The sequence below is a fragment of the Phaethon aethereus genome (assembly GCF_964289735.1).
Source record: "Phaethon aethereus genome assembly, chromosome: 20".
NCBI classification, from domain to species: domain Eukaryota; kingdom Metazoa; phylum Chordata; class Aves; order Phaethontiformes; family Phaethontidae; genus Phaethon; species Phaethon aethereus.
Window position 1 is genome coordinate 3,858,798 of NC_138596.1, and position 26,792 is coordinate 3,885,589.

At 46.6% G+C, this 26,792-nt stretch overlaps 1 protein-coding gene across 1 annotated transcript in view; it reads left to right on the top strand.

Moving 5' to 3' along the window:
- Positions 1–26,792, top strand: part of PAPPA (pappalysin 1) — a gene marked incomplete at its 3' end in the record, with an annotated part of 179,051 nt that overhangs the window by 110,329 nt on the left and 41,930 nt on the right. Inside the window, exons 11-13 of the mRNA XM_082009036.1 lie at positions 15,451–15,564; positions 15,973–16,108; positions 19,743–19,956. Of these exons, the coding sequence (XP_081865162.1) occupies positions 15,451–15,564; positions 15,973–16,108; positions 19,743–19,956 (464 nt within the window). The remainder of the gene's footprint in view (positions 1–15,450; positions 15,565–15,972; positions 16,109–19,742; positions 19,957–26,792) is intronic.

Here is a 26,792-nt window from a genome sequence, read left to right on the forward strand (position 1 = left end):
GTACTGACAGCATCATATTTGGAGCCAAAGAGGACCAGTCAGCAACATTGCACCAGCACAGAAACACGAGTGCCGATGCAGGGTATTTTTACAGTTTGATTTCTAATCTGGCATCCTCCGCAGATCTTGAAGCAGGCGCTGCTCAGTACCTGTTGACGACTGCGGGAGGAATTCAGCAATAAGGGCTTTGCACACTCTTGGGCTGCTCTTTTCCTTACTGCTCTTGCTGGGAGTTTGTAAACAGTCTCTCCTTGCCATCCACTGTGTGTGAAATATTATCAGTGTTGATGTACTGGTTGTGTGGGGTTTTCTACAGCACTGTTTATTTCTCGGGGCCTTTCTTGCGCTAACGATTATTGATGCTAGCATTAAGTCATCAGCTGGTGTATGCTGGCAAAGACTACAAAAAGGCAGTAGCGCTGGGCAGATTTATACTAGCTGAAGGACAGATCCAGTAGGCATAAACAGACAGACAAAGGATGCTTCGGCTGATGTGTTTTGTGAATAGCTGCAATTTTTTCTGTATTGGGAGTCCCCAGGGACTTATTTCCCTGACCAGTTTGTACCCAGCTAGGGTCAACCTTCTCATTACCAGCAGGAGGGGGTAGGACGTGGCCTCCTGACACCAAGTTAAGCACATCTGGGCTTCACAACGCCTGAGTTTAAAATGCCAACTGGTGGCCTACCTGGAAAAAATCTGTTTTATCATCACTGGTGAAGCTGCATTGGTGAGGAGTGTTGAGTAGGCACATGCAGTGTGGATTAGGTCACTGTAAAAGGCTGCCTGTCTTGTAGAGGTCAAGAAATCAGGGTCTTGCATGGACCTTAGCCAACTCAATCTCCGTGCTCTCCTTGCACACCAGTTTTATTTTGCCACAGTATACACTGGGTGAGTGCGTTAGCTTATATGTTAGCCTCTCTTTCTAGAGTAGGTTGTACTGAGCAGGAAGGATTTGGTTATTTTGCTAAAATGTCTTTCCTATACAGATGTGCCTTTGCAGGAAGCCTCTGACAGCCAGTTTTGGGAGGGTTGCTCCATGGCTTGGGCGAGAGGAGCAGAGGCAGGCAGATGCAGACCGTCTGCAGGAGGCTGGAGATGCCATTTCTCATTTCCTCGTGCTGGTGGCACTCCTGCTTTTGGAGAACTGATTCATCTGCAGTTTCCCTTTGGGCCTTTATAGTAGAGAATTGTAAGAAAAATCTAATGGATCTTTAGGTGGCTTATTGCTGACCTTGTTACTCCTGTCATGGAAATGTGCACTCAGGACTTGGAAGTTGGTGCGTGCATTGGTGATTTAGAGGCCAGTCCCCCAGTAGCTATGTCTTTCGTTGCATTTCCTCGCAGTTGTGCAGAAGTTGATTAGACCAGTAACTATATATATGTAATTTTTTTTTTTTTTCTCCCTATGCCACTGTCCGAGCCTGGTTTTCCCCTGTACAGAAAAAGCCGCGCAGCTCAGGCACAGTTAACCGAAAGGGGACTCTTTCCTGAGGCTGCTGGGCACAGACAGATTCTGGGATTCGTTTTCGTTCCCAGACTGACTAACAGCCCTGTTCTCCTCTGGGTACCCCACAGGGGCTGCTATGGAGTAAGAAGTTGTGGAAGAGGATTCTTATTACATCTTTCCCACAAACAGAGGCCCCCTCCTGCCCCTATTACAGTTCCCACAATTGCACTCATCCAGACTCACTGCAACAAACTTATTCTTCCATCAGCAGCAGAAAGATGTCTAGAATTGCAGTATGTCTGAAATTGCCCACAAAAGGAGACGACTGGAGCACAAAAATATTCTGAATGCTAGAAGAAATAACATGGTAGAGCAAGGGCTCCAGGGGTGGTAAGAAAATACCATAAGAAAATGGAAGAGAAAGATGATGAAGTTCTCTGCCATGCAGTTTTATTTTGACTAATAAATATAACGCTGAAGATAATTCCCCAAAGATCCAGCAAAGCCAACAAATAGAGTAATCTTGAACAAGAGTGGGAAGAGAGGAAACCTGCAACTTTTAATGGAGAAGCCATTCCTTTCCTTTGGGGTGATCTTGCTGAGAAGAGGGAGGGTGTCTGTCTGTCGGCTCTGCAAGTGGCCCTTTTTGAACTTCCCAATTCACAGCCAAGTCCTGTTGCTCTTCAACGGTAAGAGTTTTGTTGTGGTTGGAGGGATAAAAAAATCCCTATTTTTAATAAGATGATTTGCTTTGCAAATGTCTTTGTTATTTCTAGCCTAGCCAGGCTTTGAACCGCTAATCTCTGGAGGATGAGGGCAGAATCCGACTAAGAAAAACTATTAATGGAGGAACCATGAGTGATCAGAGACCAGTTCTGGAAAAAGATGAACTGGACACTCTGCACAGGCTGTTGCAAGAGGAATGTAGGTTTGCTGTATGCATCTGAGCTCATTTCCAGTACTGGCTGATCCACCAAAAGGCTTCAGCTTAGGTTACAGAGTCTCCAGGTCTAACGTTAGTTCAAGAGGGTCCAAAACTTTTGTCTTTATTTCAGCCTTCCCCTGCATAGTACAGACCAGCCAATTTTGTCTTTTGCCTGAAGGCTGGAGAGTTGCATCACGAGCCTGGCCCTGACCATCAGGCAAATTCAGGCTGGAATGCTCCTTCCTTGGCTTAAGTGATGATATTTCTCATATTTCTTCAGTGTGCAGGGATTAATTAAGCCTTATCACAGCGACACTGCTTGGTCTCTGTTCCATTTAATAGAGGTGGAAACCAGAGCACAGAAATGTAAAGTTACTGTTTGAGGATTTAAACCTCAGCCCCCCTTAGGCGTGCTGCAGGCACCGGGCACTATTGAGCCTAGACCTCTCCAGGACTAGGAAGTTCAGGACATCTTGAAAGGGAAACAAATGTTCTTATCTTGGGTAAATAGAAAACTGTTCAGGGCATGCTGAGAGTCACTGCCTGGGAGCAGAGACCTGGAAAGGGTTTTGGGTCATTAAATCCACTGCATTTTAGCTCTGTCAGCCACCTCACATCATCCTGTTTGTGAATTAATCAGACTTTATCTTAGTGCAGTTTGGCTGTTCAGTCCCAGTACAAAAGGACTGGAAAACCATCCCACCAACTCCTTGCTTTAATGGCTAGAAACCTTGTTTCCCACCTCTCTCACTGCGAAAGCTGGATTTTGCAACCTTTCTGACGAAGGAACTCCACTGGTCCTTATGTGCACATTTGTATTTCTGCTTTGCCTCGTTGGAGGAGGTGGTCCATGCAAAGGGTTCACACCAACGTGAACGACGCTACAAAGCTATGTGCTCACAACAGTGCCATGGCTGCTGCTCAGGAATGATCTCAGTGTTCTGGGACGGTCTTTGAAGCAAAATAAAATGAAAAATGGGATTTCTAGGTAGGCTGGCTTGAAAAAGACTCAGGTGCAGAGATGACTGAAAAAGAACATTACCCTTAACGTCGATCCAGAGCGGGCTGGAGAAAAGGGGATGCTGCCCATCACCTGGCTGCCTGCTCCCTGCTAGCACAGACTGTGATTCTCTCCTCCTCACCCCACCGTCCCTACGTCTTGTCAGTGCTCCTCTGCTCCCGGCAGTAGTAAACCAGCAGACCCCATGGCTGATGTCTTGCCTCTGGCTGATTTGTGTAAGGGGAGGACAGAGAGAACACAATGAGATGTCAGAGGAGATTCCAAGCAATTTTGCCAAACACTCAAGGGATATTTTTTTTCTTTCCACTCCCTTCCCCCCTTAGTTTTTAGAATAATTTTTCAAGAGCACATATGCAAGTCATCTAAGGGAAACAGAACAGTGAGTACCAGGGGCTGGTACACTGTGTTCCCTTTGTGTACTGTACAGAAAATAGATAAAAGAAACAAAGGATGATGCAGAGAGCAAAGCAGCCATCAGTACTCTCAGAGAGGTTCAATCTGACCTTTTCAGAGATGAAGGTCAAACCAAAAATCCTCAGGTGCTGGAAATTGGTCCTGTCTTCCTAGGACCAGGAGACATTTACCACTAACGAAAGGAGAGTGGAATTCCATGCCATCTGTTATTGCTAGAAGTGAGAAGAAAGGCAAGAAAGGAATATTGTCTTGGATAATAATAAGGATTATGTGCTTCTTTAGGAAGTATCTTACCATTTTATGATCTGCTGTACACCCAGCCACCCACCCAGATGACACAGTAATAGAAAACAGCTTGGACCCCCCCGGCATCGGCGAGCTGGAAAGCCGGACCCCATGACAGCGGCGGTGCTCGTTAGCATGCACCCTTCTGAAAAGAGACCCCCCTGCTCGGCCCTTGCCCCTCAACCTGCCAGTCTCTCCGTCTGCTGTTGCGGCTCACAAGCCTTTAGATGCAGAGCATGTCCAGGCGTAAGCGTGGGATAGCTCTCCTGCATCCCATCCGGGTTGTTTGTCTTGGGTCCCTCTCCATTCAGAGCAGAAGGGTTTTGCATAAATGCATTGACACGTCCGCTTTGTTCATGCATGAAGGGTTCTCGGCATTTCTCATCCCACTCCCGCCTCGGCCGTCTTCTCCCTAACCTCCTAACATGTAGCTTCACCGGTTTTTGCATCATTTCCCTGTGCAACAGCGAACAAACCCGCCTGAAGCATTGCCAGTCAGTCAAATGCAGTTAAAAATACCTGGTCGATTATTTTGGAGAGAATTAAAACAAATGATCGGAAGGACAGGACGGAAAAGGGTGCAAGAGTGAAGCCGTAAGGGCCTTTACTATGTAATTTGGTTTCATGTTCTGCACAAGAAAACATGTAAAATATGTAAACAGAGCTCTCCAGGATTGTAATGTAGCTACAGAGCCACAGATATACAGGCAGGCAGGGTGCTATTCTTCAGCAGAACGGAATGCCATCCCCGAAACCACACGATCATTTCTTTAAGCCTGAAAGTAAACTTTCTCATGCCAGGAGTGGAGAATTTATTTTTCCTTTTAAATGAAGGATTGTCTGCACTGCTTGTTCGGAGAACTGCAGGCATTTTAGCCACATTGTCATAAGAGACCTCGTATTTTGAATGCCAGTGGATGTTAGGGTGTTCATCTTGAGATGTCTCTAAAAGGCATGGTTTTTGGAGGATGGTGCTTACCCGGCACCGTCCTGACGTTCTCTTGAGTCAACCCCTCTGTCCGCACCTGCGAATAAGTATCTGCTTGAAAAAGGAAAAAAAAAACAAACCCAAAACCTGGGGATCATTTGGATAAATTCTTGAGCTGCTCTAAATCTCTCCTGAATCGTGCTGCCTTAATTGGAGACGTAACTGTTGTGGAACCCCAAATCCATGCTCATTTTTGGAAATACTGCCTGTAAAGTTGGAGGATCACTGTTTCCTCCGAGGTCATTTCAGTGGTGAATCTGATAAGGAGACATGAGTCACCCATCTAGTAAGTGGGCCCAGGTCCCTCTGCTGTCGGCGGGAGCCTCCCCCAGCCCGGGTTTCCACCGTAGCCTCAGGGTCCGGCTGCAAACTGCAATGCGTGCCAGGAAATGATTATTTGTACGATCAGTGCTATTATCTGTCTGTGCATGTACCTACTCACCGGGAGAAGCTCTCATTTCAGGAGAACATCAAGTTCTGCTCAGCCATTTTGATTTGGGCCAAAATCCTTACATTTAGCACTTTGGGCAGTGGATCTTATTTTCCCATTTTTTGGTAATTAACACTTGCATCATCGCTCTGAGAGAAGACAAGTCTCTTTTCAGAGAGGAGAAGCTGAAGCACAGGGTAGAGATGACCTTCTTTCCTTTCTCCATCCAAATAGCTTTGAAAAATCCGCCCGTCCAGCAGAGCCGGTCTGGTCCTGGTGCGCTGCCCTGTGTTGACACTGCGATCCCTTACCTGCTGGAAAAGGAAAGTCTCGCTGGGGAAATTTGACTGGGTCCCAGTGGTTGTTTCTGGTGAGAAAGGCCAAGCCTCGGCAACTGTGAGCTCCTCCATCCCCTGAGCTCCCAGACTGTCCTCCCAGAGCCCGCTCCTGGGAGGCAGCGAGGCTGAAGGAGCCGTGCGCTTCCTCTCACAGACGAGGCTCGTACTTCAATCCCTGCAGTAACTTTTTTGGGGAGTGGCTGGGAGTTTCTGTGAACTCCCCTACTAGCCTGGACATCAGGAGTGAAAAGCTCCAAGTGGTCTTTTGGTTTGATTTGTGGGAGTTCGAGGTTTATGGGAGCAACCAGGGCTGTTCTGAGGCTCTGGCTTCCCCAGACGCCTGCAGCCGAACCTTTGCTTGGGTGCAGACGTGCACGGGCTGGAGGAAGAAACTGGCTGTTGCTCTACGGACCCTCCCCGGACGGTCCAGCTCGCTCGGAGGAACTCGTTTGTGCGGCGGCGGTTTCGTTCCTCTGCAGTTTCAGTGGGAAAAGCCCGGGGGAACCTTCTGGTTTGCATACCACAAGCCGTGCCGTCAGGTATTAAAAAACCCAAGCCACCGGGTTTGAGCGTAAGCAGCGCGCGCTGACGTAGGGCTGACTAGTTGGATGGGAAACCGAAGGGGTTTGGCTGCCGAGGTGTAACCGTAGTCGGCTCCCCGGGACGGCACACGGTAGCTCTCCTCCGTGCCCCCCGCCGCGCTCGCTGGGAGCCCTGCCGCAGCCTGCCCTCCCGCTATTAAACTCAGGGCCTCTTCCTCAATGTATCATCTCCTTGGATGTATCCAATTAAAGCCTGTTGACAGCCCAGAGCAGACTCATACCCTCAGGATCAGAGGCATGTGTACGTCTTCGTATAGGGAAGGACAACAACTGGATGTCTGGCCGGCGCGCTGGGAGTGCGGTGTGGGAAGCCGAGCAGCTTGGAGAGGGAAACGGAGCCAGGGAGAGAGAGATTTGCACCCCCAATTATCCTTGCATGTGGAAACGCTGTGCGATGAGGGTTGCGTGTGGTTTACACAGCGTGTTTACATGGTCCATAACCCTAAACAAAGCTGAAAAGCATGACTTTAACTCTGGAAATAAAAGCACTGCAAACCCCTGGTTTTCTGCACATGAGAAAGTTTTGTTCTTTAAACACACAGATGTTTTTAAATTAAAAATCACTCTTTTGACCTTTCCTGCATGTGGTCATGTGGTCAGAGCTGACATTAACCACTGCGCGGCTGTTTGCTCCAGCCGCAGGCGAAGCTTAGCAAGTGATCTTCAGAGCTGGAGGTAGCACCTGCGTTGTCTCACATCTCTTGGAAGCTGCTCCTGTGCCCCGTGTGCATTTGGGGCGGTTCAGGGGAGGTGGCGTTAGGTACGGGGATATTTAGGGTCTACACCTACCCATGCTGGAAACAAAAGCGTTGTGGTTTTGTCCTTCTTGCTCGTTGGAAAAGATGTGGCTTAATTTTTTTCCTATCTGTCCCTCTTCCTATCAGAAACGTTGCCCAAGTGCTTTTACGCTGCATTGTCCACCTCAGCCAGTGTGCTGTTCTGATGGAGAACTCCTCATCGAGCTGAAGATCCCCAGGGGTTTGTTGTTGTTGCTTTTGGGATTTCTCAGTTAAGCTGTGTGCTTTCTTTGTCCAAGCAAATTCATAGGACCAGCTTTGGGAAGGAAGGAGGGGATGTTACCAAGCCCAATCCTGCTTTGCCTTGCAGGAGTGCCAAACCAGCAAAACTACAATGAATCCAGTGAGTCAGATCCACTAATATAATAACAAAAATATATTTAAGATCCTTCTCAAGTGTGGTGCACATTCTGCCTTTGACAATTTGATTGTCTGATGCCAGCTGCTCCCAAATGAAACTTTCCAGTCAAAGGAAGGAGGGGGGGGGGGAAAAAAAAGCTTTTGCTCTACTCATCAGCGGTAGAAACTTATGGGGTGGGATTGTTTTCCTTTGCCGCAGCACCCCCACGGCCAGCCTTGGCCCGCAGTTAGACGCAAGCTTTGCTGTAGTGGACCTAGCTGGTTCAAGTTAGAGACAGGCAGTTTGGGAAGCCGAGTGTGCAGCCAACAATAATGTTCTGGCTACTGTATTTGTTTAACCTCGCTCTCCAGTGGATGGATATACAGTCTGTTAAAGCACTTATCAGTCTATAATGCCTTCACACTTTTGTGAGCAGCAATGTGGAAGTTGTAGACAGGAGCTTTTGCCATGGATTGAAAATGTCTTTTAGCTGTAACTGGGCTGATGTTTGCAAAGCTCAAGGTATAAGGTCTTGTTGGGTGCTCTTTCTTTATGATGTCTGTCTAGTGGGTTGCATTTGGCTCCTGTTTCTACCGGTAGATGTATTCATGAATTTGGACGTAATAGCAGAATGCAATTTAGGGCTAATTCTAAGAATTACGCCTTCTAGGTGAGATCCTGGCAGTGCTGGGGTGGAAGATGCCACTGTTTAAGAGCACATCTTTATGTGTTGGAGAAACAGCAAACCTTTGATATGAATAAACAGGAGCACACGGCACACTTTGATGTGCTTTGTGTGAGACTGCATTCTGCGTGGCTGTGCACTTGGAGCTATCGCTTGCTTTCGCATCCTTTCAGCGTGCACTGCTGAACGGAAAAAGAAACAGGGGCACGTCGAAATCGCACTCATGAGCTCCAAATGCTGGTGTTTACTTGTGGGCTGGTGCAAAAGCGGAGTTGATTATTAAAACCCATTAGCGCAATTACTGCTTCTTTTTCTCACTCTCTTTCTGTAGTTTCTGGCCCCGGCTCAACTGATGGCTTTGGGGTGATCCTTTGAACCATGCAAAAATCATCTGGTTAGGGTTTTGTTGTAAAATCAAAACTCCATATTTTTTCCACAGGTCCAGCTAGCATCGTAGATATTTTGATTACACCTGGCTGGATGTCAAAGCTGATGTGGGTTTGGGATAGGGCCAGTCAGAACTGATTTACAGTTTTTTCAGGTATATCATGTGAAGTTTATGGTTTTATGTGAGTTTGATTTGAACTCACCAGTTTTAAATGAAATTTGCTTTGAATCTGGAGATAACAGAAATTCAAAGGAAAGCTCAAAGAATGCGGGTCTGCATGATTTAAAAAATGAAATATATTGTTCATACAGACTCTTTGGAAGTGAAATAACTGCATTTTTTGAGAAAGCTAAAGTTAATAACACACATTGAATACACATGCAATCTGGGCCATCATCTAATGGAAATGCCTGTAGCTCCTATTCGCTTTCCTGAAACTAAACCGACTTATATGACAAAACAAAATAGCCCTTGCATCTCCCCCTCATTTCTGAATCACAGCCCTGTGTTACATTCAAAACTCTACCCAAGGAAACGTCCCTTTGGAAACGAACGCTATCATTTCTGTCGTAGAGGAATTTATCATCACGGCACACTGCAAACAAACTGTCGATGCCATGCCGTACCAGCTGCAGTGCTTTCGAACACATAAGGGTCACTTTCCAATTACTAAAAAATCCAACCAAACCTTCGGCTGAAAACTGGGGCTCCGCGCGAAGGGAGCTGGGGTAACTCGCTAAAGTGCGCAAGGTCCAGGCACCATCGGCTGCTCCAGTTTCGAAGGGGAAGTGGCTGTGCTGAGACTGGACATAGCAACTGGCAGTGGGGCTTTATTTCATCCTGCAGGAGATGTAACCTGCTTCCCAATCCCACAGCCAAATCCTGTTCTTCATTACACGGGTACAACTGACAGATGAGATTTCCTCTTACTGCTGAGCCAACTGAATCTGGGAGTAATATAGCATCAGTGTGTTACCCCAGAAGTTTTATCAACTTCCAGTTGATAAAGCTTTTCTGTTGATCACCTGCCTGCATGCCTTCGTCCTGGAGCAGGACATGCTGCAGTTTTTCATCTTTTGCCATCGGACCTTTAAGTACCCCAATGGAAACAGGCAAAAGCAGACAAGAACGTGAAACTGAGTGATCGGACACAGAGGACAAGGAGAGGTTTGGGAAGAAGCTGCAGTTTGTGAGCATCAGAGGTAAGGGAAAGCTGCTGCTGAGGAAGAAGCAGCAGGCGAGAAGGGAAGAAGGCTGTTGAAAGAGGGAGGACACAACTTTTTCTCATCGTCTTACGCTTATAACCTATGCTGCTGAATCTCGGATTTGGTCTTGGGTTTTGGTTTTAATTTTTACAACAACAGGGTGTTTTAAACGCATTGTTAGTGCACATAAAAATTTAATATATGTACCAGTTTGGAAAAAGTAACTTTGAATGCTTTCCTTAAGTTTTAGAGGCCAACCTGAAATGACCCAATGCTGACTTTCATAGTTGGGCAGACAACTGCTGACTCAAATCTTCTGACGGAACAAATCCAGAACACTAGTAAAGAGACCAGTCCTAAAGCATTTCTGACCAGAACCTAGAAGAAAACCCAGGGCAAAATTTCTGATGTCCTTTGAGTAAGCCTGAGTATATGACTTCCATCTGAGTTCCGTGGGCTCCTGAGGTTTGAAATGGTCATAGAAATCGGCTGATCTTTGAGGTGTTTGCTGGAACCCAAACGGTAGCCTTTTTAATGGTTCAGTGCTCACTACTGTGGGCAATTTCATTTTTGCTGTAACTCCAACCAAATTCCTAGCCTAAATGAGAAGAACAGTGCAACAGCTTTCAGAACAGATTGGAGGTCTGTGCTGCAGTCGGCAAACTGGGTGGTGTCCATGTGGCAGTCAAGCTGCCTGATAGGATTGGGCAATAAACAAGCAGGAACCTTTCTGATACGCAGCAACTGCACCATAGTTCCTCATCCTTGGGTAAAATTAACCTTAGGTCTGCAAGAACAATAACATATTTAAGAATAAAAGGTCTGGATGACTGCCAGCCCCTATGTCTGGCAATGGAGAGAGAAAGTTTTCATCTGTAAGGGATGTGTTAAAATGCTGCTCATGTCATGGTTGGGATTCTCTGGCATGTGTTGAGTTAAATATAGATAGCATTCTGCAGACCAGTCGGCTAAAAATTGTAGATTAACGAGGTTTCATTATTATGGTGGAATTCTGTTCTTTAGCTGCGTCTTCAAACAACAGAACGTGTCCTGTTTATGCCTCCACGGGTCTCATATCAGTCCATGAGTACTTCCGTGTGCTTGTACAACCTCACTCAGGATGTTGTGTGCTCCACAAATAGATGGTACTGTGGGTTTTACCAATAGATCCTCTTCCTGCTTGTTCTGTGGTTGCTGTTTTGCAAACGGGACGGGCTATAGCCCGTCCAGAAACTCACAGCACTGTCTGTCTCGGGGCAGAAGTGGCAGCAGCGAGTCCCCAGTAGAGAGGAGGCAGGGAGAGGCAGCAGCCTCGCGTCCGGGGCACGATAACCACTTCCACCCTTCTCCTCCAGAAGGAGGTTGCTCCCTACTGCCTGACGGACAAGTGCTCGCCATGGCCCTTCACAGCCATACTTAGCTTGAAGGCATGTTCTGGAGGAAGCCCCGCCACGGGACAACAGATGGGATTTTGGGAGCAGACAGATCTGTGCGCTGGAGATTTGCTCTGCTTGCAGCCGCCTGTGGGCAGGCAGACAGGCACGTCCACCCCAACCGCGGCGTCAGCCGTATGCCAGAGCTGAGCAGGGCAGCATCCTAGTTTAAATAGCAGCTTTGCCTGTCTGCGTTTAGAATTATTTTGATGTTACAATGTGAGAGATGAGAACCACCAGTGTATGCAAAGCCTGTGGTGTCTGGCTGTGCTTGCTCGATGGGAAGGACAGAGCGGAATGGCATCTGTTTGTGTTTAGCCCTCTCCTGTGGGGAGGCATATCCTTCGCATGTGTATGTGCTTGTGTCCCTTCGCTTTGTAACATCTGAGCACCTTTTTGTGGCTAAAGGCTTTTGCCCTCAAGATACCTGCGAGACGTGGGGGAACGTCATCCTTGTCTTACGGCCGGGGGCCTCAGGGCTGGAGAAGCCAGGTGCTGCCCGGAAGGTTGTAATGGGGCTGTGCACTGGGCATGGTCAGGGTGAGACCTGGTCCAGTGCCCAGTCCACAGGATCAGTGATCCTTAACCTGTGGTTCGACTGCAAGAGGAGCCCATCAACACAACTTAACGTCGCCTGAAGTCACGGGATGGTGGGGAATCATTCACAAGGGTGCCTTCCAAAATTTGCTCTTCAGCAAATTTTCCCATATTACTTTGAAGGAAAACGTTATGAGGAAATGGAGTGGATTGCAATAGTGAATGCGTTTTAGATGTGGCAATGAACTAAGCGCTCCCGATATATCACTTTTCCCTTTCTACTGACACATTCCTCTGTCCCCTTGAGTAAGAGAAAGAAAACAGGAGAGGCGGTTTGAAGAACATGTTGTCCCTGTGATTGACAAGAGGTTGTATAAATCAGTCAAAGGGAATCCTCCAGGCATTCCCTCTTGTGGGAAGATCCCACAGTGTTCTCTGGCCTTGTTCATGCTGTCTGTCGATGTTTGTGTACAAAATGTGTGGGTGGGAGACGAGCTGCATTAGAACCTCTGAGAGGAACAGACATCAGCTCTTTTAATTGAAAGCAGCTTCCTAGGGAGGGGTATGACATGGGCTTCCAGTAAGTAGACACAAATAGTCCCCAAATACTTTGGAGCAGATACTAAGCTCCCGTGGATCCCAGTTGCTGTGTGGGTCTGAGAACCTGGATAAGCCCCAGTGAACGAAGTTTTGAGTCCTGCGTGATGCCGTCATTCTTCAAAGCAAATATTTTAGTGTTTGGTAACACCCTGAAATGAAAAGTACATCTATCCCTCCTTCCCTCCACAGCTGTCAGGTGCTTTAGCTGCTGGTTTGCATCACTGTAGCAAACCGGAGGATGTTAGGAAATAATTTATTTCTCATAAGCATTAATTCCTATGACTTTGTAGCCGTTTGGAGAGATGATGCTCTGTCTTCCAGGCCCTTGGAACTTTTAGCTTAAAAGTGGTGGTACTGCGGTAATAAGTGCCTTCGCACTGCTGCCATCTTCCAGGGACGTTTCAAAAGCAGAGGCGTGAAAGACTCTCCTCGCAAATGGTTCTCAGACTTTGCAGTCGTGGTGTGGCACTCAATAGCTGGGTAGAATTAAAAAGGGGATGTATTTACCACGTGCGTTAGAGCCTGTGGAGGTGGTGGAGTCTGTAGGTGATGGGGACTGTTTATCCAATCAGATTGTGACTACAAAATCTTAAAGGACTTTTTTGCCATTAGCGAAGTTTACTAGATAGCGGCTAGTGTGGAAGAGGCTCTTGAGGCAACTCCTAACGTCATGTCTGTTAGACTTTTCCCACACATCTCAATTATACTCTTCTCATGAAAGAACTTTTTACCCCAGTGCCAGTTTGAAACACTTGTCGGAGTAGCAAGGGATCAGCCTCAGCAGGAGGAAGCTTATCTAACCTGTTCAAACCAGGCCAGTCTACCGAGTCTGCACACCTCAGATGCACATGTCTCAAACACAGGCTCTTTATGCAATGTTAAGATTTTTGCTAATATTCTCAGGCAGAAGCAGAAAGTGCTGGAGTTCACACACGCACACAAATCAAACAAGGCATTTAAAAGTTAACAGAGATTTCCAAGCCACCTCAGCAGGGGTTTATTTTGGGTTCGATTCAAACTTTTGGTGAAGGTCTGTGTGATTTCTTAATACAGGTTTTCACTCATCCATTAAGTGGCACTTAAAATGCACCAAACGTCAGTACTTTTGTTTCTTTCAACCACCTTTTTGGACCAATAGAGAAGGAGAAGATATAAGAATAAGAACAAAATCATATAAAAGTAATGAGACCTTTGTTCATGTCAAAGAGCTCTCTGACCATATAAATTGCAGATGTGGGTAAGATAAATTCCCTAGCTGGAGAGGTATTAAAATAAAAACCATGCTCCCAACAAGAGACAGGCTGCTGAAAATGCAAGAAGGGAGAATTGCGAAATGGTACATGTCGAATTGCTGGCCTGGATTTCAAATGCCAAAGATAGTTTATGTAAAGCCTTGCTCTGCTGTAAAATGTAACACTATCCACTGGCTAGCCTCAATGAAGCTTGGTCCCAGTTGTTTTAAAAAATAAATAAACTAAAAATCTTCTTCCAGCCCATTAAAGCTGATTTATGTTTTGCCCATAGATTCCTCTGTGCTGGATCTTGAGGGACTCAGATTATAGAGGTGATTACCTCACTTTTAGCCAATCTGGTTTCTCATTCCCAGGCATCCCAGGCTCTCTTTGCATTGCCCAGACTTTGTCTGCCAAGACAAGAGGGCAGTTCCGTGCAGAATTACCAACTGGGCACAGGATTTTGAATGGTTAAAAACATCTCTGTTAATTCTCTTGTTTCACTTCCTGATTTTCTTTTTGTTTTAATAACCTGGGAAGTACGGGAAGAGCTTTACTGACGGCCCATCACCACCTGATTGCTCAGTTCAGGCTCTGGTCTTGGAAAGAAATCTAATACTGTCCCCAAGAGTACGTGGCTCCAGTTAGCACCTAGCGCAGGTGATCTGTGTGATCAGTCCTAGGCTCTCCTGTGGCTAGCACAACGGCTGGAGATGGTTTGGCCTCTTGGGTTACATTCGTAGCTCCTTTGCCACTATATTGTGTGACCACAAGGAATTCCCTCTATCCCCATGACTCTGGTAATGGCAGCCACTAAGTTCACCAAAGTGTTGTGAATCTTAGCAGGCACCTTTCAGATGCTCCGAGAGCCTCAGCTGGAAGCATCTTTCTAATGCAGTTGTGGCCTTTTGCATGGTGGGCGCTTCCTTTCTCGTGTTTGTTGGGGGAACGAAGGCTATGGTCACGCACGTTTCTTTTTTTAAGCAGCTTCACTGAGCAGTGTGGTTCCAGGGTAAATCCTACCATTTCTTGCAGCTTCGTTTTCACATCTTACGGCACTGCAAGGCTCTTTGGTACTTAAATTCAGGCATTTTCTTCTCTGAGCTTTTCATCCATGCCAGTAGTTGGGATTCATCTACTTGTTCTTTATTGAAAAGAGCAGTTTGCTTATAATCTCGCTGCTGCCTGCCATGGAAAGTGCAGGAGGTGTAGGAAGAAGGCGATTCCACTTACAGAAACTAGTTAATAAAACAAGAAACTAGTTTGCTTAAATTGGGTTGTAGAGACAGGCCTTTCCTGGCTACACTTGCTTCCAAGTTTACATGGCCATCTGTGGCTTCCCTGGGGTTACAGTAACATGCAGGTTTAAATAGGACGTTGCTTGAGTACTGTGGGGAGCATCTGCAGGCTGTCTGTGCTGTGAGTTGGTACGTTCGCGAGTGATTGTCACGTTGACTCCAGTGGGAAGAGTCCCGGTCTATTTGGGTGGGAGCAAATTTGTTCTGAACGCTGTCAAAGACCTCGTACCAAATTAAGAGGAAACTGTTGGCTGCCATCCAGCTGCTGTGAGTCTTTAGCTCCTTTTCACATTTCAGTTTTTCTTATTGAGGTGGAAGATCTGGAAACTTAACTTTTGAATAATCTCCTGGTATTTAGAAACATCTTTATTGTGTATTATTTTATTCTAGCAGTGCACCTGGACTTTTTTCCCCACTTTAAAAAGTAATAATTCTTCCTTACTGTCATATATGTCTGTTTTGGTGTTTCTTTTTTCTCCCACAGATGTGTCGAACTAAGGTGATTGACTTGAACGACGGTGTCTCTCAGTATGCCTGGTATCCCTGCACGGCCAACTTCCAGTACTCCCACATGACACAGACCATTTTCTGGCTGAAGGTAGGAGGTGCACATGTCATTCAGAAGTATCCTCTTTGCCTGCCTGTAGAAAGTTTCTCCAACAGGCAAAATATCATGGGGCAGCCTTCCCCGGGCCAAGCTGCTCCTTTCTTTGAAGTATGTTTAGTGCAAAATAGCAAAACAAAGCCTCTGAGCACTGTCTAGAGGGTCAGTGGTGAAGTCCCCTCCTGTGATAAGGCTATTGAATTTCTGAGAGGTTACAGCCTCCAGCTGCAGGGCTTTTTGACTCGAGGTTATCTAGTTTGTGTAGGAGAGACTGCAAGAGAAAACTTCTGTGTGACCTGGGACGGGAATTGTTATTTTAAAAGTCCAGGACTGACTCTTGGGGTTTTTTAAATCCCACCGCAGTTCTCCACCTCAGTCTTTGTGGGGCTTTTGTTTTCCCAGGCTTATTTTTCCCAGCCTATGGTAGCTGCAGCAGTCCTAGTTCACTTGGTCACTGATGGGACCTATTACCTGGATCAGAAGCAGGAGACCATCGGTGTGCAGCTGTTTGACACCAAAGAGCAAAGCCATGATCTCGGTAAGACTGTATTTTATTAAACTCCCTCTTTATTGCTTGCTTAATCTGTTGGTACCCCCATTCACAAACTGACTGATACTCCTGCTCAGTTTTTACAGGGTCAGACAAAACAAAAGTGCTTGCTTAATGCTGCAAGACCTGAGTTGCACTCAAGTTTGTTGAAAATGATGCATCATTTTATATAGACCTTTCTCCATACCTGTTCACTATGTGTTCAGAAGTGGTTAGTTCCTCTTTAGTCATTTAAATAAGCACTATTTCAACGCTTCACCCACAGCACCTCCCTGGAGAGACATTGACAGTGATGCAGAGAACTGCTGGTAGCAGGGAGTGAGGGACCTGCACCAGCTGGTGCAGCAAACGCTTCTGCTCCCCAAGGTGTGAGTCGGTCGGATCTCTAGTTCTGCTTGCAGGGAGGTTTCCACAGCTATTTAATGGCCCAAATTTTTCATGCAAAGCATTTCAGGTTTGATGAAGGTCTAACACCAGGGCCCTTGTGGGTTGCTTGCATGGCCTCAAGCAGAGGTGCCTGACAGAGGCTGTGGTCCGGCTAGTTGTGCTGAAGCGCCAGGATAGACCGTTTTCGTCTCTACCATGGGCACAGGTTCCTGAACCTGGGAAAGTTGTATCTCGTGAATTGAGCCTGGCTGCGTTTAAGCTCCAGGACCAAGGAGCTCACCCTAGTTCCCAAATCTGTGTCAGGGGAGGACTTGTGTAATCCCTTTCCAGCTGTCCCCTTCCCTTTTTTCCACTGGGAAGAAAGCTGGCTATGTCACCCCAAGAGCAGTTTTTAAGGAAGCATAACCCTCTTCCCCCAGCTTTCTGTTTTACCCTAACTTTGCCATTTTGACAAGCTGAATCTCAAATGAACTTCCTGTTAGTGATGAGAAGGAGACGGGACATGCACAAGTGCCAGGTGTTGGATGACTATCCAGGGTAATATATAATTTGCTGGGGTGTGGAGGAAAAGAAAGGAAGTACGTGTGGTGTCTGTTGTCTGAGAACAAACCAAAATTCATAGCAAGTTGTGCAGGTTGAGTCGGGATCGCTCCCAGTTCACCAGAGCCCCTGGATTAGTCTTACCCTCCTCCTTTCGCAAAAGAGTGGCACGTAGCTCTTTCCCTCTGAGAAATAACTGATGGAGACACAAGCGTGCCAACAAATGCTTAATGCGACATTTTGTAGAGACAGACAGACAGATTGTGAGAGAAAGAGAACACGAAAGAGGAGCAAAGAGGAAACTGAGGGTTAGGTTTTGAAATCCTCGAGGAAGTTGCAACATGAGTTTGGCATGGCTCAGACTGACGCCTGGAGATCTTCACAGCTGAAATGCTGCCTTCATCGTGGAAAAGGCCCTCTGACCTTTTCAGACGAGGCTGGCCGGGAGCAGAGGGGAGGTATAGGTAGGCTGCCCAGCAGTGCTCACTCAGGCAGAGGTCCCAGTCGCTGTTTTGAGTTCTGGGTGCGACTTTTAAGTCCTTTTCCTGGATGTTGTATTTGATGTGTTTGAATTAGCACTGTGGCAAGCTAGAAACCGCGGCTGAAGTGCCAACTTCAGCATGCACTGGGTGCGGGACTGGCGGCAGACGGTCATCCAGCCTTAGGCAGAAGTTAGTGACAAACTAAAAGTACGTCCAAAAGGAAGCAGCAATTATTCAAAGCTTGATCAGTCCTCAGTGTGCTAAAGACACTCCCATGAGCAAAATGCAGTCTATCCAGAAGTGCAGTTTCCCACCTTCATCAGAGCAAGTTTTTACTGTGTGGACTCCCAGAAAATAATGAGAAGCTTCTTCTGAGTCTCGGAAGGAGATGGAGAGGTCGGCATGCCAAACACCTCCGCGCTGTTAGTTCAGAGCCGTTGCAGACACTGGGTTCAGCTGCTGGGCTCTTTGCAAGAGCTGTTGAAGCTTGAATACGTGGGTACAGAGCTACAGGAACGGGGCAAGCACGGAGACAGCTCTAACTCCCCTGCCATGGGCACCTGTGCTATCTGGAGTGGTTTTTTGCTGATGAAGGCAGGTTGGTTAATGAACCTGACCTGTTCAGCCCCTGTTTACCTTGTCAGGGTCAGAAAGCGCCTGTGGCACAGCTCTGAGGGTCTGTTTTGTTGTGGACATCACCTGAGTGCAAGGAATGAAATTGCAGTGAATAAACAGTCTCATGCCATAAGGTCTTTTTTGGCTTTCCATCAGAGAAGGCAGAAACTTCCAAGGAATTTGGGAACCCAGGATTTCGAGTATTAACTGCACCTGTTTGTAAGTGAGAAACGTGCATCGTTCCACAAGGAGCTGATATCAAAAGACCTGTGGGAGGCAAGTAGACAGGGAGGTTATTTCAGGGTCAGGTAAAGACCAAAACAAAAAGAGGTTTGCTTTTTTATTTTATTTTTTTATTACAGGAAGACTTTTTTAAAGTAGAGGGTGGGAGATAGTTGTTTAAAGAGAGTGGCCAGAAGTCTCTCTTAATTCACAGGAAATCACTTTCTAAGCAGAAAAATGAAAACTTTTCTATTCCTTCCCTTCTGAGTCAAGAAACCTGAACTGGGGGAAAAAAAAAAAAAGAAATCCCTAAGCCAGTTAAACATGCAAATAGAATTTATTTTATTTTCAAATTCGTAAGTGTATCAGGGTAGCCAAAGGGCCTGCGCCAAAGCCGTTGCTGAGGGAGCTCCAGTGAAGTGAATGGAGCTGGAGCCAAGCTGAACCTCGGAGTGATGCCACGGAGCCGCGGAGGCAGGGCTTCGCAGTCAGCCATCAAGCTGTGAATCTCAATTAATGAATTTTGAGGCCAGCCGACAGCTGTCTGTCCTTTGAGTTACCTCTGAGATGGATTTGGCCCATTTGAATTCAGGTTGCCTCTACTTGAAGGTGGGAATTTCGTCCTCACTATCACCGAGTCCCTTCTCTGCTGAAGAAAAGGGAGGGATTAAGAAGTTTCCTTGTCACCTCTCTAGTGCTTCTGTGCACCTCGACCTCTTGAGACACTTTTATTTTCCCTGGACGCAATTATTTTCTTCTCAAATGAGATCACCTGTAAAATCCTCAGTGGGTCCATCACCCTTGTTTGTCTCTGAAGAACCGTCTTTGCCTTTCTTAGCAGAGAGCAAGGTACCCCATGGCTGAAAACCATCCAAAAAGCCAAAACTGGGCATATGTAGTGTAGAGCTTGTGCAAAGAAGTTTTATGTTGAGTGCTGACGACATGCACAGCTACAAACGCGCCACTGGTGCACTGCCCAAAGCCACCCAGCCTGCCGGCACCATTTGACGCGCGGTATCAAGGTTCCAACCGTCCTCTCAGACTGGTTTTACAATAGTGCGGCTCCGCTTCCTCCCTGATGGTTGCTCCTGATTTAACAGCGCACAATAGAGACGTAGCTGTGGTCTAAAGGAACGACTCTGAGAGCTTGCCGCGCTTGCGGAGAGAATGGCAGCCTTTCTTCAGCTGTCTGGAGGGATATACTTCTCTGCTAAGCTCTCTGGGGTGATTTGGGAAGCCCCTCCAGGCAGCTTACCATAACTTTTCAGCTCTATAGGGCCGTTCCTATGGGTGAAATGCATCTGAAGTGCCCACGGCTTCGGGAAGCGATTGTGTTAAGTCTGACCCTTCCTCTGATCTTGTCTCTCCTCTGGCAGGTGTCCACGTCCTGAGCTGCAGGAACAATCCCCTGATTATCCCCGTCATCCATGACCTCAGTCACCCTTTTTATCACACCCAGGCTGTCCTCATTAGCTTCAGCTCCCAGTTTGTGGCCATCTCCGGGGTGGCCCTGCGTTCCTTCCACAACTTCGACCCCATCACCATCAGCAGCTGCCAGCGAGGACAGACCTACAGCCCGGCGGAGCAGAGGTGAGCCCGTCAGCCTGCTTCCTTCTGCCGCGCCACCCACCGCCCCCGCGCCGCCGCCCGCGCCGGGGCCTGCGAGGCGGCAGGAGGGGCACAGCAGCTGAACCCTGCTGACCCCTTTGTGTCGCTGGTAAAAAACCGGCAGTGTTCTCATTGAGCAGGATGGATGGGACATTTAACCCGCATGGGATACTGTTAGTGAATTATTTCCTCTTCCTTTCTCCTCCCTCCTTTATCCCAAGCTTGGAATTGGGGCCAGTTAACTCTCCATACATTCCCCAGTACGGCGGCGTTTTCGCCGCTCACACGTCGGCTTCACTCTAAACCGCTTTGTGCTGCTGAAGTGCTACAGGACCTCCCATGGAAGCGGTCGCGCGGAGACAAAGTGATGCTTGTGCCCCGGCGGGGCCGGATCCTGCAAGGTGCTTCGCCCCGTGCAGTGGGTGCTCGGCCGCCAGCATTCGTGATGCTTTTATGGCTGGGTAAGGGCCCTCGGTACCTCTCCGGATCCGGCCCATGCTCTGAAAAGCTCTGTGGGACCCCCCAGGATGAAAGGTTTATGGCTACCGTTTTATTCTTGTTGTTACTACAGACACATCAATAGATCACCACCAACCCCTCTCAGTCTCTGCTTTACAGCATCCCGCAGAGATTGTGACCTTTCGTGGCCTCTGGTGCGGCAGCTTCATGGATCCTTTCAGCAAGGCAGTGAAAAGAAGAGGGGAGAATTTAGCAAAACCCCTGAAAGAATCACCTTTTTTTTTCCTTTGTGAATTCAAAGTTGTGAGCCGTCGTCATACCAGAGCAGCAGCAATAGTAAAACAAGTTGCATATCCCAGCAAACCTCTGCTCAGCCTCCTAAGCAAGCTGTCAGGTTTTTTGATAATGTTCTGGCTTGTTTTTAAGACCTGCGTTTATTCCAGGAAGGGCGGGAGGGTGAGAAGGGGGAGAGGGAAGGGAAAACAGAATTAAAAAAAAAAAAAAAAAAAAGGAGTATATCTATAGCTAAATCAATCCAGTCAGTGTGTTCTGACCTAGATTCAAGGAGTCTGATCATTCTGTGCAATAGGTTGTATAAATTCAGAGGCCCAAAGACAGGAGGATCAAGTTTCAGATGAGAAGTCTGGTTGTGGAAGTTTGGCCAAATCCCAGTTGCAGGAGCGGGACAGAAAAAGCGAGAAAGACCCACTGGAAGGAGATGGAGAGAAGCAACAGGGAGCTCGAGAGGGCTGAGTCGCAGGACCACATTCCTCCCTCTTAAGTTTTCAGTAGGAATTGAACCATTTGTTCACTTATGAAATTAGAAGTGCTCTGTGTTTAGAAAGTTATTTCCTTAATAAAAAATGCATTCCCCTTAGGCAAAGCTTCAGTGAGCCTCTGCAGCCCAGCAAACTAACCTTTAGAAATCCCTTGAAGAAGAATCACCCGCCGTTTGCCTCTTCTTTCTTTTCTTGATTTTTTTTTTTTTTGCATTGTTTTGTTTTCGTGATGCAGTGAACCATCTCAGCCCCTCACTCTCTAAAACTTGCGTCAGAGCCTCGCTCGTTCAAAGCAACGTTTTAGGGCTTGCAGGTTACAACGCTGGATTGATCATAAAGTTTCCCATGTCAGTCAAGGAACTAGAAGCTCTCTGAAATAAAGCCCTGGTCTAAAGCCAACTGAAATCAGTGGGATTTTTTCCACTGATGACAGGGCTATAGTGGAAAATCTCCAATTTGCCTTGTGATGGGATCGTTTTGGGTGACCGTATGTGCTTTCTTCTTCTGTACAAGAAACTCTAAGTAGTTCAGGTATCCAAGATGTAGAGAAAGTTGTGCATTAAGTTGTGCAGCCAGGAAATTGGTGACACCTTTGCTGTCACCGGCCATTTTTCTACTTCATTATTTTACCCAATCCAGGAAGAACATAGAAAAGGCGATTTTTTTAAAAATTTCTTCTTAACGAGATCAGAAGCTGGATGTGTGTTTTCTGCCTCCCACACTCAGTCTTCCCATGAGACCCGCTTTGAGTGCCAGTCCCACACTGCCCATCCTTCCCTTCTCCCCTTTCCTGACTGGTTGCATTCACCTAATATGATTTTTAAAATATTTATTTAATTTTTAAAGGAACTTTCCTTCCTACGTGAAAGCGTCCATTTTACCGTTTTCATTTTCCTTAGGTAAACATGGATATTTTTGCCTGCTTTTTAGCTTCTCTCTACAAGAGATATTATTTCTCTCTCTTCAAGAATTATTTTGGTTAGAGAGGATTTACAGCCAGATACAGGCACTTCTAGGCAAGGGTGCAGATTTTAAATATGTAAGGGAAAAAAAATGTATCGGCCCTTAAAAGTTAACACAGCTTTTATTTTGAGGGTGAATGGATCACTCCCATGGGTTAGTGACAACTTAATAACTGAAAATAGAACATGCGCTCGCTCTTCTTTCTTAACATATGATGTATTACAGTTAATATTTTCGAAGAGAAAGAGGAGCTTAAATGCAAAAGTCCCATTGAACTTTATAGGTAGTTGTCCTCAGTCCTCATTAGCTCTTTTGAAAATCCATTCCATCCTTCTGAAGATATTTATAGAGGGTTTAAAAAAAAAAACAACCCTCTGTACTTTCCAGTAGTATTTTTCCAGTTGTTGTTTTTTCTGCTGCAGCTGACCACAGGCTCTTTTTTGTTTTCAGCAAAAGTTTACCTCACTGCTGGAGATGTGCTGTAAAAACAACACGCTTTATTTTCACATTGCATCCTTAGACCAGATATAACGGCCCAGCTAGTTCTCCTCTTGCACTTTATAGCTGGAATTATTATACTTTTATTATTTCCTATTTAGCAGAGGTATAATTTCCCGCCCCGAGTCTCTCGAGCAGCCCGGTGCATTGGGGCTGCCTTTGGCAGCGGTTCCTCAGAAATCAGGTTTTTGTCCTTTTCGCTGTGTAGGAAAGAGCAGCTGGGGATCTCCCACCCCTGGCAAGGCAGCTCCTGTGACGTGCTGCTTCTCCGTGGTGGCATTTCCCTGCCGTGTTCACAAGACCTGTCCCCTCCTCCGTCGCGCCTGGCGCCCATTGCTCCTCTCCTGGAGACTGCAGGCGCGAGGCGTGAAAAGCCAGGTAGACGCCCCAATTCAGCTGTCGGGATTGTGCATTTCAGGAGTTTCCAGCTTTCTAATCCTCCATCAACTCCATGTTTGTGATGAGGAGAAGCCTCGCCGCCCCGGAGCGGGCTCTGCCCGCGGCTCTCTGGTGTGCGTGCCCCACATCGTGCAGCTCCTTGGTCTTTCTAGTTAGTGTAGCAAAAAGTTTTTCTTTTTCTTCAGTTAAATCTTGGGACAAACTCACTGTGACGGTTGCAAAATTGCTTCTGCAGCGGAGATATTGGCTTTACTTTTCTCCGTGAGTGTGCACATCTGGGTGTTTGACAGCCGGGGGGACCAGCACTGTAGACCAGGACGAACTCCTGGCCACCGCGGCATCGCCTGCCCGTGCCCCGGCCCCCGGGGAGAGCCGTCCTCCCAGCTTTTGCCTTTTGCCGCCCCAAACAAGCCCCAGGGAGATGTAGCCCACTCCAGCTCTTCTCTTTGTCTTGTTCTCTCCTGCTGTCAGCTTCCCCAACAAGAAATGATGAAGATAAATCTTCAGCAGCGGAACAAATGCAACGGCCCTTTATAGCTCCGGTTATTTTTTTCCCCTTTTTTATAAGGAGGGGAAAAGAAAGGGTTTCCTCGTCTCTTTCTTTCCGTGATTTAATGCAGCTTTCTCTTTCCCGATTCAGCTGCCTTTCCCCTGCCCTGCGTTCTGTCATTAAGCGCAATCTCTGTCAGCTTGCTTCTGGTGAAATTAATGAATTTCTCACAGAACTGTTAATCATAAAAGCTTTGGTCCGTGACATGTGTTATAATTCAATGGGTTTTTAACCTTCACCCCATTTTGGTAATTGGCAAACGGCATCATTTGGCTTTTATTAAAGTGGAAGGCGATGCGTTTTCTTTGTTTACCTGGACAGACTCTGGCAGCGAGACCCACGGCGCTGCTGCCGCCCAGGCACGCGGCCCCGCTTCCAGGCTGGCCGGCCAAAGGGGCTGTGAGAGCGTTACCGCTTCAATAGGGACCCCCCGGCAGGGCTGTCTGACACAATGAGGTGCGCTGGGCGGTGAGCCGCTCCCAGGCTGAAGGCAGAGCCAGTCTCTGGGGGACCATTACCCGGACAGTGGTGGGGACAGTGGTGGGGACGTGCTGGCTCGTGCTCCTCCTGCCCCCACAGCTTACCCGGGGTTGGATCAAGCATTTTCTGTAAATCCCTGGGTTTATCCCCATTCCTGACCCTATCACTTTGACTTAAAGTTTTGTTGTGATCGTTGTGGGGTCAGGCCCAACGGTATGGCAGTGAGATCGCTGAAGGGACCACAGGTGATGCTACTCTTTTGGTCACTCTCATGGACCAGATTTGAAGACAAACACCTAAAAGGAAAGGGCTTGATCCTTCTTCCAGTGGCACAGTCAGCCCAGGCTCACCAGTCCCCATCCAGCCCCAAGGATTTGGGTAGATGTTCTTTGAGTTTTTGTGTTAGCACGAGGAGATCAATGTGTTTCAGCTGGGAAGACTGAAGATGACAAATTCATTGCCATCTTTGCAGATCATACTTTTTTATTTCTTCAACAAGGAATGTGGCTAGCGACCTTTGCTTTTCAAAACGCTACATATACGTTTGGATTAGAGAGAGAGAACCTGCTCTTGCCTTTAGGGGAATCTCTACTAGAGGAGAAGACGAACGCACTGTAAGGATAAATGTGAGAAATACCCTCAGAAGGTTACCTCTGTGTGAGTTGTATGTATGATGGTGTAGAACAAAACCAAAGTATGCTTCAGATCTGCAGCCCAGGCTGGCCTGGACTGTGAAAAAGGAAGTTTTTCCTATGTGCAATAGATAATGGTGTGGCTCTTCTCATAACAAGTGCATACCATGAGTTTTTGTGCTCACCTATGCACATATATGTGTCAGAGCTGTCAGGAAGGAAACAAAAAATTAGGGCACTATGTCAAGATGAGTTCTTGGAAAAGTGCTTGACCCCAAGGTTAGGAAAAGAAAGTTTGGCTGCTGTAAGCTTTTCAAAAGAGGAAGTCCTGGATTGTTTTTATGTGAGGAAGGAAGAGTTCCACTTAATTGTTATAATTCTCTATAAACATGTTAAAATATAAATGTTTCTAGGATTGTGTCGGTAAGACCCCAATTTAGCAAAGCCCTTAGCTATTTGCTTACATCCCCCTGTAGTCAAATCTATCAGTGGGACTTAACCACGCTTTTGAAGTTAAGCACATATTTAAGTGTCTTGCTGAACTGGGGCCAATATTGGCACAGGGAAATGAAGATTTAGAGGCTAATGACTGAGCTCATTTAGATTAGGGATGGGCAGAATGGATTTGAATAAAGTAAGAACTGGCTCAGAACTTCAGCCTACATGTGAAGCTAACTCAGTTCAGGGCTTTTTACATCATTGAAACGGTTTGCCTTGATCTATATTTTTAACATGCTACAGGCAGCAGAATGGGTGCAAGAAATCCACTGCTCCTTGCACTCACCCTGACATGAAAATGTTGCTTTACCAGGGCAAGAACAGGAGCAGGTGAATCCTGAAGTAGACCTGGTAAAATAAACACTGTCAGGGAATATCTCAGGCACCGACACCTGTTCATTACATATATATCAGTAAATCATTAGAGTGGTCCTTGGGTCCCTTGCGTAGCTTTTGTCCAGACCAGCTCATACTCTGGCAAGCAAGTCCCAGGTGCATTTGGGGAGTTAGGATAGACAAGGGATGATTTGAAATAGGCACTTTTGATGAAGTCACCCAATTTTGATTGCAAGAAAATGGGATAAGCCGTCCTATGCCAGGAATCAACGTCAGTTAAAGTAGAAGTGATTTCATTCTCAGATATCCTATATTATTTCTTTCCCAAGGAATGCATAGTTTCTGGCACATGTGATGATTAACCACTGTTAAATGACAGTACCCATGCAAGAGCTTCTGTAACCCACAATTCTGCAATATGGATGTGATGGGTTCTTTGTCTAAACTTCCTACTTGGAGATACTCATTTCTCCTTCTGCATTTGCAGAACTCAATTCAGGATCGTGACTTCAAAATTCATTGGGATTTACGGCTGACAGTAGCTGATACCAAATTGGAACCAGTAGCTAGAGAACCAGAAATATTTAAATTGGAAACATTTGGTGGCAGTGGTTGTTTTTTTACAAAAAGTGAATGGTTGTATTGTTTGTCACTGAAGTCATTCATATAGAGTTACAGACAGAGAGAGCTGCCCAGATGATCTGCTAACCGAGGCATAATCTGGAGCCTGGAGGGGGTGGCTAAAAATGTTCCCTGGCCATTTAAGAAGACCACAAGGGGACTTGTAAACAGAAAGAAGAACATCACAATAAGTGTTTCTTAATGCCTTTGTCTGTGGCGTTTCAGTTCTGTAGGACTTTTAAGCCCAGGCTTGCTCATCTGGTGTCCTGATATGAACTCAAGAAACTAGATTCTTTTTCTCTTTTACATTGATGGAAATGAAAAGCGATGCCACTTACTGCGGTGACGTTCCTCCAGATTTCCCTTTGTGCAAATCGCAAAGGTTTTCTTAGGCTCATCCTTCCCTCTGAAGCCATTCAAGGCTGAATTCAGTGCTGCATTGATGTGTAGCACATTGATTCACAGAAGATATTAAATGAAATAGGTCTGCTATTATTTTATTTTTCCAACTTTAGTGCAAAAAGGTTTTTGGATTTTGTGGGAGTTTTGCAATGGGCAGTCGAGGTTCGCAGTATGTACTTCTGAGAATGGCTTGGCAACGGT